At 48.3% G+C, this 16,831-nt stretch overlaps 5 protein-coding genes across 5 annotated transcripts; 3 read left to right on the top strand and 2 right to left on the bottom strand.

The window, feature by feature from the left end:
* The first annotated feature begins 3,284 nt into the window (after positions 1 to 3,284).
* On the top strand, positions 3,285 to 6,432 carry F4812DRAFT_338474 (uncharacterized protein). The gene is made up of 2 exons (XM_047931623.1): positions 3,285 to 3,450; positions 3,750 to 6,432. Exons 1-2 carry the CDS (start codon positions 3,432 to 3,434, stop codon positions 6,191 to 6,193), a joined length of 2,463 nt encoding a protein of 820 aa, XP_047790975.1. The 5' UTR covers positions 3,285 to 3,431; the 3' UTR covers positions 6,194 to 6,432.
* Positions 6,433 to 8,076: 1,644 nt separating this feature from the next.
* On the bottom strand, positions 8,077 to 9,687 carry F4812DRAFT_424005 (60S ribosomal protein L17). Its single transcript, XM_047933800.1, has 4 exons — positions 9,569 to 9,687; positions 9,136 to 9,349; positions 8,747 to 8,934; positions 8,077 to 8,650 (listed from the first exon to the last, which is right to left on the bottom strand). Exons 1-4 carry the CDS (start codon positions 9,569 to 9,571, stop codon positions 8,480 to 8,482), a joined length of 576 nt encoding a protein of 191 aa, XP_047790974.1. The 5' UTR covers positions 9,572 to 9,687; the 3' UTR covers positions 8,077 to 8,479.
* Positions 9,688 to 9,916: 229 nt separating this feature from the next.
* On the top strand, positions 9,917 to 11,957 carry F4812DRAFT_424004 (Fibrillarin-domain-containing protein). Its single transcript, XM_047933799.1, has 4 exons — positions 9,917 to 10,197; positions 10,277 to 10,419; positions 10,488 to 11,148; positions 11,204 to 11,957. Exons 1-4 carry the CDS (start codon positions 10,092 to 10,094, stop codon positions 11,257 to 11,259), a joined length of 966 nt encoding a protein of 321 aa, XP_047790973.1. The 5' UTR covers positions 9,917 to 10,091; the 3' UTR covers positions 11,260 to 11,957.
* Positions 11,958 to 12,714: 757 nt separating this feature from the next.
* F4812DRAFT_338376 (FAD-binding domain-containing protein) lies at positions 12,715 to 14,779 on the top strand. Its single transcript, XM_047931621.1, has 5 exons — positions 12,715 to 13,021; positions 13,146 to 13,303; positions 13,364 to 13,468; positions 13,591 to 14,047; positions 14,134 to 14,779. Exons 1-5 carry the CDS (start codon positions 12,795 to 12,797, stop codon positions 14,648 to 14,650), a joined length of 1,464 nt encoding a protein of 487 aa, XP_047790972.1. The 5' UTR covers positions 12,715 to 12,794; the 3' UTR covers positions 14,651 to 14,779.
* Positions 14,780 to 16,534, bottom strand: F4812DRAFT_338377 (histone deacetylase phd1). Its single transcript, XM_047931622.1, has one exon. It carries the CDS (start codon positions 16,415 to 16,417, stop codon positions 14,909 to 14,911), a length of 1,509 nt encoding a protein of 502 aa, XP_047790971.1. The 5' UTR covers positions 16,418 to 16,534; the 3' UTR covers positions 14,780 to 14,908.
* Positions 16,535 to 16,831: the final 297 nt, after the last annotated feature.

Raw genomic sequence — 16,831 nt, 5'->3', positions numbered from 1 at the left:
CGCCATTGCCATGTACTAAGGGACAACCACACCTATATCCCTCGCTATATTGTTTATATTGTATCTTTTCAAAGGAGTACTTGTGGATGGGATATGTAGCGCTCTCGTCGCACAACTAGTAGCATGGGATCTTCATTGCTGCAAGCAAGATGCACGACCATCAGGATCCTGTGAATCTGGCAAATCAAAACCCCCGAGGCCACGGCGCCATGACTAAACAGGCCAAGAGTCATGTAGAATCACCAAAAATAATGCATTTTGAAGTTGCTAGGTCTTATTTCATCGCAATAACTTGCCCAAACCTGATCGACTAGCCTACCGCAAGAAACAGCACTTCTTTTAGCCGTCAATTCCTTCGAATGAGATACCAACCGCGCCTTAACGGCGTACGTATGTAATTGTTCGCATCCAGCCATAACTCCCGAACGGCGGCGCCAAGCGCCGTAGGATTCACCCGCTCTCATGTAATCCTCCAATCCCGCTCGTGCTGCTTGCCAGAAAACGGGGTCATATGTTTATGAGAGCGGAGCGACTCCTCTCGAGAGGGGGTCGCGGCAAGATGCAATACGCCCGCTTCGCCCCACGGAATCCGGAGCCTACATCCCCTAGTGGAGGGTTACCACAAGAGGAGAGTGGGAGAGAGGGTGGGGGCCAAACTTTCCCTTAGAAAAAAAACCCACTCTTGTATAATACATAAGTTGGCATCTCTCTCTGCCTTGTCCTCCGGCCTACACGTGTATGTGGCTTGAAAAAAAGAAGGCACTTATAACTAGCTAACGGCATTCATTAGCTGCACGCCCCTCCTCCCCGAGTCGGTACGACAGAAAGCTGTGCGCTCGATACAGATGGGCCTAGCTAGTGGGCAGTGAGGGAGGGGGGGAGGGGGGGAGGGACCGAATCGGAGAATTCGGCTTCCAGGGACATATATGATTGGGAAATCTAGAACAAAATGGTTTCACTCAACAATTCGACAAATATTAAAGGCGGGAAGCCATAGCCAAGGGTGTGGTGTGTTGGGGCTTCGCCCCCTTTGATATGAGGGAATGAGAAGAAGGAGAAGAAGACGAAAAAAATGTAAAAAAATTGATGTGGCCAATTCCCAGAATTTCGCGATTGCCGTGTCGACGCTATACAATGATTGGACGTTAGGTAGACTCGGAGCTGAGAGAAGAAGAAGAGGATGGGACCTAGATGAGGTTTCATCAGCAGCAGCAGCAGCAGAAGCAGCGGTTCCTGCAAGGTACACGCGCGCCGGAAACGTTCGCTGATCCTGCCGGGCTGCAGTGTGCAGCGCAGAGCGTCGGGGGCGCTGGGGAGAGCCAACGCTGGGCGGCCCACGGGTAGACCAAGTCAGTCACCCGCAGTCAGTCGAGATGGCTACACCCGACCGAAGCGAGATACGGATCTGGAAAATGTACGTATGATGTTTTTAAATTGACGTTGGTAAGTTATCTGGTTCCCTGCCGTGTCGAAGCTGCCCCTTGACCTCCGCCTTCGGCACTGCCGAGTTTGACTCCGCAGCTCCGCAATTCCAAAGGGAAAGTACGGCAACAACGCACCGCACGGCAACTACCTTACTTCATACCCCGGTCCAATATTTACTGTATTTTCAACGGCGACACCTCAAGATATGACCACAATAAACCGAACAATTGCTACTACCACAAATAAGGAGGGCTTATGATTAATTCTGACAAATTGGAAGTATATTTTCTTCTGTTGCGCAAGCTATAACAAAGAGTCATTTACTACTCAACCAAGCCTCTTATAACCTCTTGGCTTTGAACATAATAACATGCCTACCCAGGTAAGTAACTATAACTGTTCCTGTGATTATATTGACAGTCGAACTCAGGATAGTTCTTTGAAGTTTTATAATCTACCTAGGTAACCACATAGATATTCTCAAGGGGAAGTCTTCAAAACTTTCACAGCACAGATAGTTGTAAATATTGATCCAGTCCTTGCAAATAACACTCCCTGTAGTGTTCAATTCCACATACTACCGTTGAATCTAGCAAGATCTTTGATAGCTCTATTCCCCAAGCCGTCCCCCATTCGCCTACATATATTACATAGGTACATACATGGCCAGAAGTTCAATATCAAACTTGCTCGTCAAAGGAAATGACGTACTTGTGAAACCTAGAGCTAAAAAAGCATTTGCCTATTTCCTAACTGGTAGCACTTGAGTCCGTGCCAATATACAGTATGACAGCATGGGCTTACATGCCCCCCCTACTATATACAAACTTTAACTAATGTAAGCCAAGCTTGAGGCTCAATCCCGGTCTAGCCTCCTAGTACATCGCCCAGATGAGCGTCGATATAGATTCAATGATATTTAAGCTTAATGATATAAACAAAGAGCCGGATGATTTCGAAACGCCAAACTAGGTACCATCTAGATCCATGATCCTAGCAGCTACCTACCTAGGTAGTTATATCCCCTTTTTGGTAAGTCCTGGTCAGTTGGCGGCGGCACTAGGAGAGAGTAAACTGCGCAACTTCCCCCCGTACCTAAATGCTTGTTTCCGATTATCAAGCCAGCTCACACGTTTCATTCATGAATCTTATTCTACCGTCACGGTTGAGAACAACACTCGTCTCTTTCTCACCTTAGGTTAGGTAGGTTGGCATCTCATACATGAGATCTGATTCATCACGTCCAAAGCATTACTCTAGACCCCTGCACATATGCCCATTGCCCGTGCGCTCCCCCCGAATATCAACCACCAACTCGAGCATCGTCCCGACGCCCAGGCTGCCCATCAACGGCCTCACTTTCGTCGTGAAGAAATAGTGCCCGTTGTTTCTGCCTCCTTGCTTCCCCACTTGCCATATTCTCCCACACACCACTTCGAAAATTAATTCTTTTCCTTTACAATCTCTTCTACTTACCTACACTGCAGACCAAACCACCTTGACATCTTACTCCAAGCACAAGACTCTGCGCAGCTCACTTCGCAGTTCATCTTTGGACTCTCTGTCTCTGTCTCTCTTTTTGAGCATTTTGTCTGTTTTTTTAATAACTTATCGTCTGCTACAGGCCTTCAAGCATACACTCTCTCGCACACCTAGTACCAAGACCTTCCTACCCTTTTCTTAACCAAGTCATCCTTCTTTCAATACTTACGTGCCTAGGTACATAACCAGTAAGTACATCCACAGCACATTGCCCCTAGCATTCCCATCACTCATGATTCTCGTCACCTTACTGACATTTACTGACATTTACCAAGTTGTACCCTACACCTTTTGTCTTTCAGGGCAAGGTTAACGGTCTAGGCCTCGGACATCCGACTTCCTCATCGCCGCATTTTCATTACTTTCTCCTTCATCTTTTTCATCTTTTTTTCTTTTTCTTTTTTTCCATCGCCGGCTACACTTGCCTGGGAGACTGCCCTAAGTCTCTACCATCATCGCCAAATATGGCTTCGTCTGACGACGGTATGTTATACACTCTTACATAATACTACCCTATACCCTACCCTATGCTACCCCAAGACACCATTATACCCCTTCTCTTGTCTTCTAAAATGTCTTATCCTCTATATACCTTTCACTATATACCCTTCAACTCTATACACTATATGCTCGCGTGACCATGCTACTCTTACCCCCGTCTCTGTTGATTCCCCCACTTCTATACCTCGTGTCACGATAATGCTTGCTATACTTTTGAGAACTTATTATACTTGATACCTTATATAGGTATATAAAATGACACTGGCGCTAACTTTCTACAGGGGTAGCCAATCATGGCTGGCCCGCGGGACTTATCCCCATCGAGCTGTTTACGATGATTGCGGAAAACTTGGATCGCGATGACGTGAAGGCGCTTCGTCTTGTCAATTGGGAATTCAAAGATAATTTGCAAGATTACTTCTTTGAAAGAGTGGTTATCAGCGTGAACTTCAAGCTTGGAGAAATATTCAACATTCCCGGTCAGGGCTATGGCGACTCTGTCCACCCTGGTATCACGGAGTATCTTGCAGACGCTGACAGTCTACGCAAATTTTCTCCTCATGTACAGCGCCTTGCCTTGGCCCTGGAGCTCAGCGAGCAGGAGTTGGCGACTCCCGAAGATGACGGGCAGGAGATGCTCAAGGTTCGAGACTGGGGCATCTTCAGATGGCCGGCAGACGAAAAACACCGATCCAATACACGCCTGGCGAAGATGGCCCGAGCCCTGGAAAGTGGCCGAGGGGTCTCATATATCTTGGCCAACATGAAGGACATCCGAGAGCTCGCACTATCTTGCGACGGCGGTCTTGGCTATCTTCAGGGCCCTGATGTCAATCTCTACCACTCACCGGGACTTTTCCCCATTTTTAGCAACCCTACCAAAGTCGGCAATGTAGTTCGACCCGAAGAGGATTGGGTTCGGCCTTCCCCAGGGGTAAAATTCAGGAAGTCATATAAGCTAGAGATCATGGAAAAGAAGCTAGCTGCTCTTGGAATACCACCTGGTCAAATTTCAGCTGAGATCAAGAGGATGGTAAGCTTCGAGGGAACCGGCATGGATGGCTTCACGCGTGAGAAACGATCGCGAGCTTCTCTCCCCAGCAGCCGTTATGGGGATCTTCAAATTACCCGGCCCTCTAGGTCTCACTCTGCATACCGGCTGCAACCGGACCAGCTGACGGAGACTCAGGAGCGGCTCTTATTTCAATATATTACGGCTCACCAAGCCCTAATACAATCAATTGTCCTGTATATGGCGGACAATGGCTCGGCATACGCGAACTTGACCAAGCTCAGTATTGCTCGACTCCCAAGTTTACATGTCGATCTCCTATGCCGAGACGACTTCTGGGTCGGCATACCTAAGCTAGAAGAGGTATCTCTAGCCATTGTGCCCGACTGGAGGGAGATGATTGAAGAGAACATGTACTATATCGAAACGAGACAGGTCTATCCCACCATGGCCATGCCCAAGGTCTATCGGCTACTCGAAGATTACATCGGCAAGCAGTCACGGGTCAAGAAGCTCCATTTCGAGTGGCTCTGCGGTGGAGAGTTCGCTCCCGGCTGGCTTCAGAGGGAGAGAAACATCTTGCCAGCCCCCTTCTTGAAAAAACACAGGCTAGTGATCTATTCGGGAGAAGAGAACCTTCTTATTCTGCCCCACATCAAACACCTGTCTCTGAAGAACTGCTGGTTCGCTCCGAACGTGTTCTACCAAATCATCCGCACGATGTCCAGGGAGTATTCTCTCGAATCGCTGGAGCTGGAATCCGTCTCTCTAACGGGCCCGCCTATCTTCAGGGAAACCATGGCCGACGAGGACGATCCGGGTCACCATCCCTGGCCGCAAGAAATGTACCCTTCCACCGACTCGGAGGCGCCCGGCCTGCTCCAAGACCCCCTGCCGCTCTCCTGGAGCCACGTCATCGACATGCTCACGCCGGGCGAGACGATCCGCGAGCGCATCCATGCGCAGCAGTTCCCGTCCGACCCGCCTCTGAGCATCAGGAAAGACCTCCGTCTGCGCAAGCTGACCTTTAAGTCCTGCGGGTACGTGCTGATCGCGGACCGGCGCTTCGTGTCGATCAGACGGCTCATCCACCTCAACTACCCGCCCGTCCTGCGGCCGAAAGCACGCAGCATGGCGCGCGCGTACTTGGACAAGTGGGCGGAGCTGTCCGGGCTCCTGCAGGTCAGCACGGATCGGCACCTCGGCGCCGTGGCGCCGCTGCTCGACCCGCGCGAGGAGTACGCGCTGCGCCGGGTGTTCGGCCTGCACGCGGGCTGGCCGGGGACGTACGACTGGCTTTTGTTCCGCGCGTCGGAGGAGGACGGGATCACGGCCGCGGGCGTGGGCCGGTTCAGCGGGACTATTGAGGTGGACGCGGATGTTATCTCCAGACGGCTCGAGATGATAGGAGAAGAAGAAGAAGAAGAAGAGGAGGAGGAGGATGAGTCCGACTACGACTTCGACGACGACTTCGACGACGACGACTCTGACGACAAACAGGAAGAAGATCCCGCTGTTGGTAGTCGTGGTGGTTTCGTGGGAGAAGAACGAGGATACCAGCCTTACGAGTACGACATCGATGTTTTCGACATCGACTACGAGGAGCTGGATCAAGAGGATCTTGATGACTTGCTGTTCGGCGCGGAGATGCGGTTGGGTTACAACCTCACATTCCCTGAGGGATACGTCCGGCCGGAGAACGACGAAAACTAAAGTACCTCTTACTCGACTAAACTAGGTAACTACCTCCTAAGTCGTTGGGGAATAATATCCCGTTCGGACGAAGAACAACATATCTGCCTTTACGGTACTAGCATCCCGCTCTCGGGAAATGGCCTGTGTACACCACATACATTAGGTACACCCATCTTTGTCGACAGGCCTCCTTCATAACGATCAGTTGCGTTTCTCAGCTCGGTTTTCTTGTTTTCTTGTTTTTTTCAGCATTTCCAGCTCTATCTCATTCTATTCCGGTTACGCATCAGGAGGCGGCGCACAGCATTCAGCGGCACGAGGCGTTCAGAAATTCCTCTCTCCTTCTTTTTCTTTTCCCTTCGGCAGTACATACCTCATACCTAAGGAGTTCTACGACTGTCTTTTTTCTCTCTCGGTTTTTCTCTTTTCGGTCTTCTGTTTTTTTTTCTATGCATTAGGTACTTTTCATCCGCATGGCGTTGACTTCAAGACTTGATGATACCCCAACAAAAAGTCACTAGAACTCAGGCGTTGGTTTCGTTTATTTCTTATTTTTTTCTTTTCTACCTGCATTCTTGCATCAGAGACGCTGGCGGCGGAGGCGTTTCGGGATTCGATTTCCACGTCTACAATCCGCATCAGCATTGCCGAGACGGGACGCAAGAGGCGTTACGAAGGAACGAGTTACATGTCTCATAACATAGCAACAAAAAGTTCGAGAGGTGGTTTAGCCTCCAACAAACGGGACCCCATTGCCCAATACGTGTGTGTATTCTCTTCGTTCGAGCTGCAGCAGCACATTGCTGTTGTTAGACTCGCCACTTTTTTTTTTTTACATACGTCTGTTTCCTGTGGATTCGGTCTATGAGTTACGAATCTACTTCCAGGGACATTCTAGAGGCGCTCGGTACTCAACCAAACGGCCCTCATTACCCACTGTGCGTATTCTCTTCTTTTGAGCTGCAACAGCATATTGACGCTGTTCAGCTCGTCACTTTTCACCTACATCTGTTCTCTGTAGGCTCGTTCTATGAGCTACGGGCCTGCCACTAGGGACATTTGAGAGGTGCTTGCAACTCAGCAAAACGGCTATCATGGCTCAACGTGTGTATTCTCTTCTTTTGAGCAGCAGCAACACCTTGTTGTTGTTGTTAAGCTCGCCACTTCTTACCTGCCTGCGTCTGTTTTCCGTTGATTCGTTCGGTTCTGTTTCGTTTCGTTTTACGAACCACGAATACTACAGCACCAAAGGACGGAGTAAACTGGTTGATTGCATCCACGATGTTCTGGAGATGGAGGGAACACTGGACTTTTAACGTTGTATGAGGTGGATTGCGTGTACTTTAATTCTCTTTTACTTCTGGCCTGATATGTGCTCACGAGCTCATCTCCCTCGAGAGGCCACGGTACGAAATTTGCAATGTGTTGATAACGATGCGTTTTCTCTGTGCTTTCTGTCTACTACATACCTAGGTACATAGTATGCAGACCCTCATAAGATGCGTTTGCAAAAACAATGAAAGGATTCAATCCAATTCAAGTGTGCCCGCGTAGAGTGAGAATAATTTTCTCTGTAACTTGAGGATGAATATGGGTTCGTAAACATAAATGGTACCAAGTTGTATCCAGGCGTAAGGGGTAAGTACTACTACTCTCCTCATGACCTAAACAAGCAAAGCTAGGCGCGTATTGAGGTTTGAGCTGCTTTAATGAAGGCCTAGGGGTCAATAGTTGGATTTCTCAATGGGTTAGATTAGGTACCTAACCTTAGATTACCTAGGATGATCATTCGTGATTTTGCCACATGCTATATGGCTAGGTATGTATACGAGGTCGGTGATCTCTTTCTACGTGTCAGTTTTAGAATAGAGACTGATGAGGGATTGGACGATTAAACCTTGGGTTAGACTATAGGTTGTATGGGACAACTACGAATCGATATCTCGATGGACCAAAATGCAAATAATACCAAGGGGATGGACGAACTACGGTAAAAAGCATAAAAATACGTCGAGGACTAGTAGTAATTAATCACAACCGAAGCAGGAAAAAGTCAAAAGAGAGATGATCGTTCAGAAACCTTTTTTTTGCCTCGTTATTTGGGGGAAAATCCACGAAGATGTTGATTTCGCGGAGTTGCATGCCAGAGAATACCTAGACCCATGCTGTACGATAACCGCCTTGACACCTGGAGTTTGAAAGCAACTTTAACCCCGAACCTGAATCTCCATTAATCGTCACACCCCCTTCCTCTACCTTCATCGCCTCGCGTCCCCGTCCATCATTTTATTTTTATTCGGGAATCTATGCGGCGGTGATGGCCTTGCGGATGCGGGCACCGCGTTGTCTCGAGTTCAGGTGAGAGGCCTCGCGGGCGACCTCGCGGGCGACAACGGCCGGGGACTTCTGAACAACCTCCTCACCTTCGGTTAGGATGAGCTCGATGTGGCAGGGGTGGGACATGTAAGGGTTGATCTATTACGACTCATTAGCAAAAACCATATGTTACATCAATCAATCTTCTAGCCAAAGAAAATATAATGACTGGAAGATGTAAGGTGGAACACATACACGACCGTGGGCACGGTAGGTTCGTCTTCGCTGCTTGGGGGCCTGGTTGACCTGGATGTGCTTGACGATCAAGTTGCTGGTGTCGAGGCCTTTGGCGTCGGCGTTGGACTCAGCGTTTCGGAGGAGACCGAGAATGAACTCGGCAGACTTGCCGGGCCATCGAGCCTTAGTGACACCGAACTGCTTGCCTGTTTGGATTAACCATATTAGCTTTGATTTTTTTCTTATCGACCAGAAGTGCGTAGCAGATATCGTCATGTCTTCTCTCTATCCACCAATACCCTCACCAATACCCTCTGATCTTTTCTTGTCTTTTCTATTTTTTTTTTCTTTTTCCACCGAGGAGAGGGAGAGAGAGATGACCCGTAAAGTAATCAGAGTTTCCGTACCTTGGGCGGTTCGGCCAATGCTGCCAGCGTATCGTCGGAAGGGGACAGCCTCAGTCTTCTCCTTGACGTTCTCGAGGAACTTGACGGCGCGGGTCAACTTCCAGCCGTTGATGGCCTGAGCCGTCTCTCGGGTGTTCTTGAAGGAAACTCGGAGGTAGGCGCCGCGGGCGCGGGCCGACTTCGCGGAGTCAATCTCGGTGGCAGCGTATCGAACCTATACGAGGAAAACAAAAAAAATCAACCGTTAGCTAACCCAATTCCCCGTGTTCGTTTGTATTATTGATCGTTAGATCTTTGCATCGCGAGAAAGTCGTCGATGGTGCAGCACTCAAGCCGTACACCCGAAAAATTGGAAATTACGGTTGTCGTAGAATGAATGTGCATTTCGACTAATTTCACTTGAGAGGGATTGTTTTCGAAAAAAAAAACGTACCATCTTGGCTGCTGTGTGGTGTTGAGGTGGGAGATGGACTCGATGTCGTTTGTTGAATTGAAGATTTTCGCGAGGGTCAAAGTTCGGGGAAAGTTCAAATTGTGGAAATTGAATTGTGCCCTCGCTTACTGCCCTGAGAGGAAGAAAGGTACGTACCTCTTACATAGTAGATTAAAAAGTATCCCACTTGGTCAATGCGCTTTAGTTGCTAGTTTGCCTTGTTTATCGATAACAAACTTTTCAGCATTGAAATTATTGACGGTAAATATTCGGCTTCATGCTCTTGAAGCTCGGGCCATGTCAACTTCTCAATTGAACTCCATTAGCGGTTACCTTTGCTTTAGCTCCAAAATTTTTTTTTTTTCTTTCTGAAGCTTGAAGGAAATTTTATGGGAGCTTAAAGTTAACATAACTTTTCCTCCAATTGTTTCCGCGAAAACTCATAACGCGACAAACGACGCGATAACAACCCGTCGCAAATATCGCAAGAATTATACCTAACTAATACTTTTATTTTTAAAATATGGGTTTCACTCCTCGAGGAGGTAGAGGCGGTGGCCGTGGTGGTGGCGGCGGCCGTGGTGGTTTTGGTGACAGAGGTGGTCGAGGTGGCCGTGGAGGTGGTCGAGGTAAGTTGGATCTGCAAACTTTATTTTATATATTACAACATATTCCAGGACATCAATTTGTTAATCGTTCTCTATTTAGGTGGTGGTGGTGGCCGAGGCGGTTTCGGTGACAGAGGTGGACGTGGCGGTGGTCGCGGCGCCCCGAGAGGACGAGGTGCTCCTCGCGGTGGTGGACGTGGAGGCGCTAGAGGTGGTGCAAAGGGTGGTGCCAAGGTTGTTGTTGTAAGTTGTAAACCTCATTATAAGTTGACTTATAAAGATTATCATATTCACCTCTTTTTTTTTTTTAGGAACCCCACCGTCACGAAGGCGTTTTCGTCTCGCGGGGCAAGGAAGACCACTTGCTCACTCGAAGCATCGCCCCTGGTATTGAGGTCTACGGCGAGAAGAGGGTTTCCGTTGATACTACTACCAAGGCCGAGGATGGTACCCCTATCACCACCAAGGTCGAGTACCGAATCTGGAACCCTTTCCGAAGCAAGTTGGCTGCCGGTATTATCGGTGGTATCGACAATATCTACATGAAGCCGGGCTCCAAGGTTCTGTACTTAGGTGCTGCCTCCGGTACCTCAGTTTCTCACGTTTCCGATATCGTTGGGCCTACTGGAAACGTCTACGCTGTTGAATTCTCCCACCGATCTGGCCGAGACTTGGTCAACATGGCCCAGAACCGAACCAACGTCATCCCCATTGTTGAGGATGCCCGACACCCCATGAAGTACCGCATGCTTGTGCCTATGGTCGACTGCATCTTCGCTGATGTTGCTCAACCTGACCAGGCCCGTATCGTCGCCCTGAACGCGCACATGTTCCTGAAGATTGGCGGTGGTGTAGTTATTTCTATCAAGGCAAACTGTATTGACAGCACAGCTGCCCCAGAAGCAGTCTTTGCGCAGGAAGTACAGAAGCTAAGAGCAGAGCGCATCAAGCCCCAGGAGCAATTGACACTAGGTATGAAGACTCTTCCCTCTACTCACAATTGCTTATTACTAACTATGGTAACTAGAACCTTATGAGCGAGATCACTGTATCGTGATTGGACAATACCAAGAGGCGAAATAAATGCACCTGATAGGCTAAGAGGAAAGCAACCTATTTTGTGTTATATTACGGTCTTGATGTAACGATCATAAACCACGTGGTTCGTGGGATGGAGTTATTCCCATCAGGCAACGGCGACTAGGCGTTCGGAGGGTGGGTTTGTTGATATTTCATCTGCATAAGTTTCCATAGGGAAAAGTCTATTTGATCAATACCATGCAAGCAGTTCGATCCACATGTTGCCTTTACAATCTCTGGTTATAAGGCATATTTTTATAACTGGAGCATCTCGACTACCGTGTACATGCGCCGTATAGTCGAAACCCAATCTTATCCTAGTCCACCATAATTCTATGGTTTTCCGGGTTTATACTACTATGTACACTCCTACTAGTCCGGCAGCCATCCCGATTATAAGCCGTGTTTTCGAATATGGCGCGGCTCACGATCTATTCTGATAGGTTCCAAGTTAACGTCAACATACCAATCGTTGGAAGCTTAGCTTGGTCAACATTTCGCTTGAGGAAATAAGAGATATAAACAGCTTCGGGTTCATAAAAGTTCCACATTATTTGATATCAGCGCAAGGAATCAACAAATGTAGCTAAACTAACTAATACCCATCCTACTTTAAAAACCGCCGAACCTATACTATCACGCCTTACGGGGATATATACTGCCTTGTAAGATGTGTATTACTTTATCTAGTTAAATCAAGCGTTATAATCCGCGAGCGCGATACTTCCGTTAACGAATATCGTATTAAAAATCGAAGGATTTTTTTTGCTTTTCATAAGTTGCTGAGGTATATCTGCTTTGCGTCAAAGCACATGCATGAAGAAAAATGCCTTTGCCACGACTTACGTGAGTTTCTCCCATCCCACAAAAGATAACAAATCACTGGACGAGAACGAGAGTATTCGTGGCTATACAAATAGTAACGTCCTTGGGATACTATGAGGTAGGCAGGCCTATATTATATATGCGCAAGGCAGCTTACAAAATGGCCGTTGTCAACGAACTTGGTTCAACGCGATCCAGACCCATCATCTGGATTTGAGGATTGTTGTTGTATTGTATTTGAATCGCATGATTAACATTCTATCCGACCGTTTTAGAATGAATAAATCTTAGAATAGCCTGAACGGGTTCGCTCAAAGCAGACGAATTTTCGTTTGCGACGGGGAACCGCTCCGTCCCTACATGAGACTAAGAATCCCATATGAGGTAATCCTCTCCCGCTATTGGCTCTTGTCTCCTTCGGTCTGCCCTCGAGAGCGGTATGCAGAAGCTCGCCTTTACATAACACGGCATTCTCTTGGATGTCCTTCTCATATGACGGGACGCACTTCGCGGCGGCATTTCAAATACTCCTTAATCCTGGTGGAGGACTAAGGTGCCCTGATATAGATATGGCATACACCGACATGTCAGTGACTGCAACGGACCCTGCATATATAGATGCCGCGCTCGCAACTTGATTATACACGAGCTTATATCGCCACATGTAATTTTTGAATACCGTCTGAAAATAAAAGTAAAAAATATATATCATCATGTCTTCTCTCGCGCAGTTAGCCATTTCCAAGTTGAGAAAAGCCGGCTTGGGCGACGTCTTGCACGTCCCCGGCGAGCAGACGTACGAAGCGACAGAGGCATCCCTCGCGCCGTATTCGCAGAAACTACGGCCATGGGCCATCGTGCAGCCCCGGAGCACGGAAGAGGTCTCCAAGGCGGTGAAAGCGCTGGTCAGCACCAAAGGTCTGCAGTTCGCCGTCCGCAGGTGAGTTATGTCGTTAGCTACGAATCTTATTGCTTCCCGTACCTACCTACCTACCTAGGTACTCTTGAGAGTTGGGAGACAAGAGGAGAAAACGCTGATGGGGGGGTATTTTTTGCTTGGATAGTGGCGGCCACATGTGGGCGGATTATAGCAATAATATCAAAGAGGGCGTGACGATCGATCTGAGTCTTATGACGAAGCGGACTTACGACCTCGAAACGAAACTTGTATCACTCCAGCCGGGGAGCAGATGGAAGGATGTCTACAGAGACTTGTGTGAGGGTAAGTCACTTCTGAACGCTCTCTTAGAACGTACACGAGCGCGATCTAATAGTATAATAGAAGGATTGCTGGTTGTTGGAGGGCGCGAGCCGATGGTAGGAGTCGGTGGATTCTTAATTGGTGGGGGTTTATCGTTCTTCAACTCTAGGAAGGGATGGAGTTGTGGTAAGTAACTAATTCTTTAGATTAAGCCATCATTTGCCCGACAAGCATAGTCTCGCGTGTTGCGAGCGGAAGCCGGGGTATCGGGAGTTTATATAAGTGCTAACATGTGTCTCATTCACCAGACACGATTGTCAACTACGAAGTCGTGCTAGCGGATGGCAGTATAGTCCAGGCCAACAAGACGACGAACCCAGACCTATATCTCGCGCTAAAAGGTGGTTCTCTCAACTTCGGAATAGTGACACGCTTCGACATGGAGTCTATGGAGTCCAAGAACATATGGTGCGGCATGGCCGTATACCCCAAAACCTCCAACAACCAGATCATCGACGCTTATGTCGACTTCACAAACAACCTAGCCGACAACCCGGACGACTATGTGTTCCTATACGCGTACCGCCCGGCCCTGGAGGAAGACTACACCATAAGCATAAACCTGTCCGATATGAATGGCATCGCAAACCCGAAGCCCCTCCAAAAGTTCTTGGATATCCCGAATCCGATTTCAAATAAGGACGACTTCAAGGTCAAGACGCTGTATGAGAAGTTGACGGATTACGTAGTCCCGTCCGCGAACTAGTACGTCGAACATGAATTCACCACGCCACTATTTATTTATCATTCTCTAGAATAATGTAGCCCCTTCGACTAACCATCATCACTAGCACCAACTGGGAAGCCATCACCGTGCAAGTCGACGCCAGCGTCCTACGCCGCGCATCCGGCGAATTCGAAGTCCTAATATCGAAGCTGCGGAGGGCGATCCCGGACAACAACTTCATCGCGCGGATGGTGACGCAGCCGATCCTGAAGTCGTGGGCGCGGATCTCCGCCTCCAAGGGCGGCAACGTGCTCGGGATCGAGAACCTGCCGGCGGACTGCCTCAACATCCTGGTCGGGATCGAGGTCCAGTCGCTCGAGCTGCGCGAGAAAGTCGGCAGACCCGCCGTCAAGGCCCTCCTCGCCGACGTCAAGTCCTACGCCAAGTCCATCGACAAGGACGCCGACTGGCTCTACCTCAACTACTGCACGGACGGCCAGGAGCCGTTCGCGACGTACGGCGCCAAGAATGTAAAGCTGTTGAAGACGGTAGCGGCCAAGTACGATCCGAACAGGGTTTTCCAAGAGAGGGTGCCTGGTGGGTTTAAGATCTCTAAGGCGCCCCTAATGGAAAAACTCTGAATTTCGTATATTAGGCGGCATGAAGAGTTGGGCAGTCGAGTTTCGTAACGTCTGATCTGTTTTGTTCAGCCATTGATGTATGCATTTAACTAGGCAACTACCTACTTTACACCAGTGAAAAGAGGTGGGAGATATAATCTCCAAGAAATTAGCGTATGAAAGGTAGAGACAAAATGATGTAAGACTATAAAATAGTATGATGCAACTACGACCAATATTTATGAGTTCTGTTGATATATTTACGCTGTAGGCTTGATGTCACGAAGTACTTAATTCCATACGATCTCCCATTCCTTCTTCCCTCAGTTTCCGCTCAAGTTCATCCTTCTCTTCTACTTCTTCCTTGATTCTTTGTTCAACTTCATCCCGTATTGGGCCGAGATCGGGCGGAATGGTAGAAAATTGCACACTGGGTGCGGCTTCGACAAACCGTAGCTGCTCGGTAACATGCTCTATAATATCGTCTAATTTCTTTCTCGGGTTCCTATTCTGACGCGGCTCCCCCAATATCTGCTCTAGAGTAGGAAGGAGTGTATCTTGTCGAAATCGGTCGCGCCAGGGAGTATGAAGGGGCAATTCTGTCGGGATAGTCTTGTTATGGCCGATGGCAACGGCCGTTTCATATGCCCAAGCACGAGCGACGTTTCGGGGTGTATAACCTCCGCCTCCAAACATGAGCAGAGGAATATTTAGGCTTTTGCAGTATTCGACGCACGACGCGTGGCCCTGGACAAGCAGATTGAATTTACCTAATCTGTCTCCAGCTAGGGAATCCGCACCGCATTGTAGAGCAATCGCACCAGGTCTAAACTTTTCTATACACCTGGAGATGACACTCTTGAAAAGCCACTCGTACTGCTCGTCCGTGATACCATCATTCAAGGGTACGTTAATAGCGTGGTGCGCTCCTGGGTTGTGCTCACTCCTCGGGCCATTGTCTTCTAACGCACCAGTGCCGGGAAAGAAGACTTGAGGATCGTACTTGTGGAAAGATACGGTCATGACTCGGTCGGTAGAAAAGAACGCCTCTTCCACGCCATCACCGTGATGCACATCGATGTCGATATAAAGAACGCGAGGATGGATGCGTAACAACTGCAATATACCAAGGACAATATCGTTGATATAGCAGAAGCCTGACGCTTCCGACTTTTTGGCGTGGTGCAAGCCTCCACCCCAGGAGATGGCAATGTCGGACTGTCCCGTGCATAATTTTCTCGCGGCATCTAGTGAACCACCGGCTGACATGGAACAATAGTCATACAATCCCTCGAAAAGTGGGCAATCACTACCACCCAAATTAAACTTGAGATCTGGACTTGAGTTATCAACGTCTAAGGGTAGTGGTTGGGGGGCAACTGAGGCAAGGAACTCGACATAATCATCCGTATGAAATGCCGTAAGCTCCTCGTATGTGGCCGCGCGAGCAGTATAATTCTCCATGGCGAAATTCATGCCATAGGATGAGACCAAACTTTTGGTGAGAGTTAGTCGCCAGGGCTTCATGGGATGTGTTTGACCGAAGTGATGCCTCTCCATTTCAGGGTTATAATGGAATGATACTGTGTAGCCTTTTGGTTTCGTGATGCCATATTCGTGAGCGAAGCGCTTAATCTTGTTAAGATAAGCTGCATTTTCAAGGTCGCTTGGCCGATCTAACGGTTTATTGAACTTTTTTACCACTGGCCCGTCGACATCGACCTTGTGAGGTAGGTAGTTGGGTTTTGGCAGCCGTAACGAATAATGATTCGCCGGGTCAACCTCCATCTTGAAGGCTAACGGATGGAAACGCGGCTGATCAACGAAAATATGCTACTGCGCGAAGCGAATGGTGAAAATGCTTGAATATTTGTCCCCCTTGAGTACCCTTGAGTAGAGCCTGTATAGCTTATGAAATCTTGATATCTATAAGTATGCGACTGTTGTCTTATTGGTTGACTCCGGAAAAGAAATTTAGAGGATATGAAGGAAGTCAAGGCGAATCAGGACGACGCTAGAAATTATCCGAGGAGAGCTTTATATAACGTGTTACAGGACGCGCGCTTGTAAATAAGAATGTAACGGAGATGAGATAGCCCGATATATAATGGGTATCTAGACCTTTTTCTCGAGATTTCGTTCGGGTTTTCTTTAATGATGAGATTATTTTCAATCGTCAAGATGAAAGTTGAAGATGAATGA

The sequence above is a fragment of the Daldinia caldariorum genome (genome assembly GCF_022478825.1).
Source record: "Daldinia caldariorum strain CBS 122874 unplaced genomic scaffold F4812scaffold_6, whole genome shotgun sequence".
Lineage (NCBI taxonomy): Eukaryota > Fungi > Ascomycota > Sordariomycetes > Xylariales > Hypoxylaceae > Daldinia > Daldinia caldariorum.
The sequence above is the reverse complement of the archived record's forward strand: the minus strand, read 5'-3'. Positions and strand labels throughout refer to the sequence as shown.

What these genes read in the sequence shown, in the direction of transcription:
- F4812DRAFT_424005 (XM_047933800.1), bottom strand. An exon ending in CATTGGCCGAACCGCCCAAG is followed by an intron (nt 8,935 to 9,135) that starts GTACGGAAACTC and finishes TAATCCAAACAG; the next exon opens with GCAAGCAGTTCGGTGTCACT. An exon ending in CCTACCGTGCCCACGGTCGT is followed by an intron (nt 8,651 to 8,746) that starts GTATGTGTTCCA and finishes GAGTCGTAATAG; the next exon opens with ATCAACCCTTACATGTCCCA.
- F4812DRAFT_424004 (XM_047933799.1), top strand. Translation starts at nt 10,092, where the DNA reads ATGGGTTTCACTCCTCGAGGAGGTAGAGGCGGTGGCCGTGGTGGTGGC. An exon ending in GTGGTGCCAAGGTTGTTGTT is followed by an intron (nt 10,420 to 10,487) that starts GTAAGTTGTAAA and finishes TTTTTTTTTTAG; the next exon opens with GAACCCCACCGTCACGAAGG. An exon ending in CCAGGAGCAATTGACACTAG is followed by an intron (nt 11,149 to 11,203) that starts GTATGAAGACTC and finishes TATGGTAACTAG; the next exon opens with AACCTTATGAGCGAGATCAC.
- F4812DRAFT_338376 (XM_047931621.1), top strand. Translation starts at nt 12,795, where the DNA reads ATGTCTTCTCTCGCGCAGTTAGCCATTTCCAAGTTGAGAAAAGCCGGC. An exon ending in CTACAGAGACTTGTGTGAGG is followed by an intron (nt 13,304 to 13,363) that starts GTAAGTCACTTC and finishes ATAGTATAATAG; the next exon opens with AAGGATTGCTGGTTGTTGGA. An exon ending in GTAGTCCCGTCCGCGAACTA is followed by an intron (nt 14,048 to 14,133) that starts GTACGTCGAACA and finishes CATCATCACTAG; the next exon opens with CACCAACTGGGAAGCCATCA.
- F4812DRAFT_338377 (XM_047931622.1), bottom strand. Translation starts at nt 16,417, where the DNA reads ATGGAGGTTGACCCGGCGAATCATTATTCGTTACGGCTGCCAAAACCC.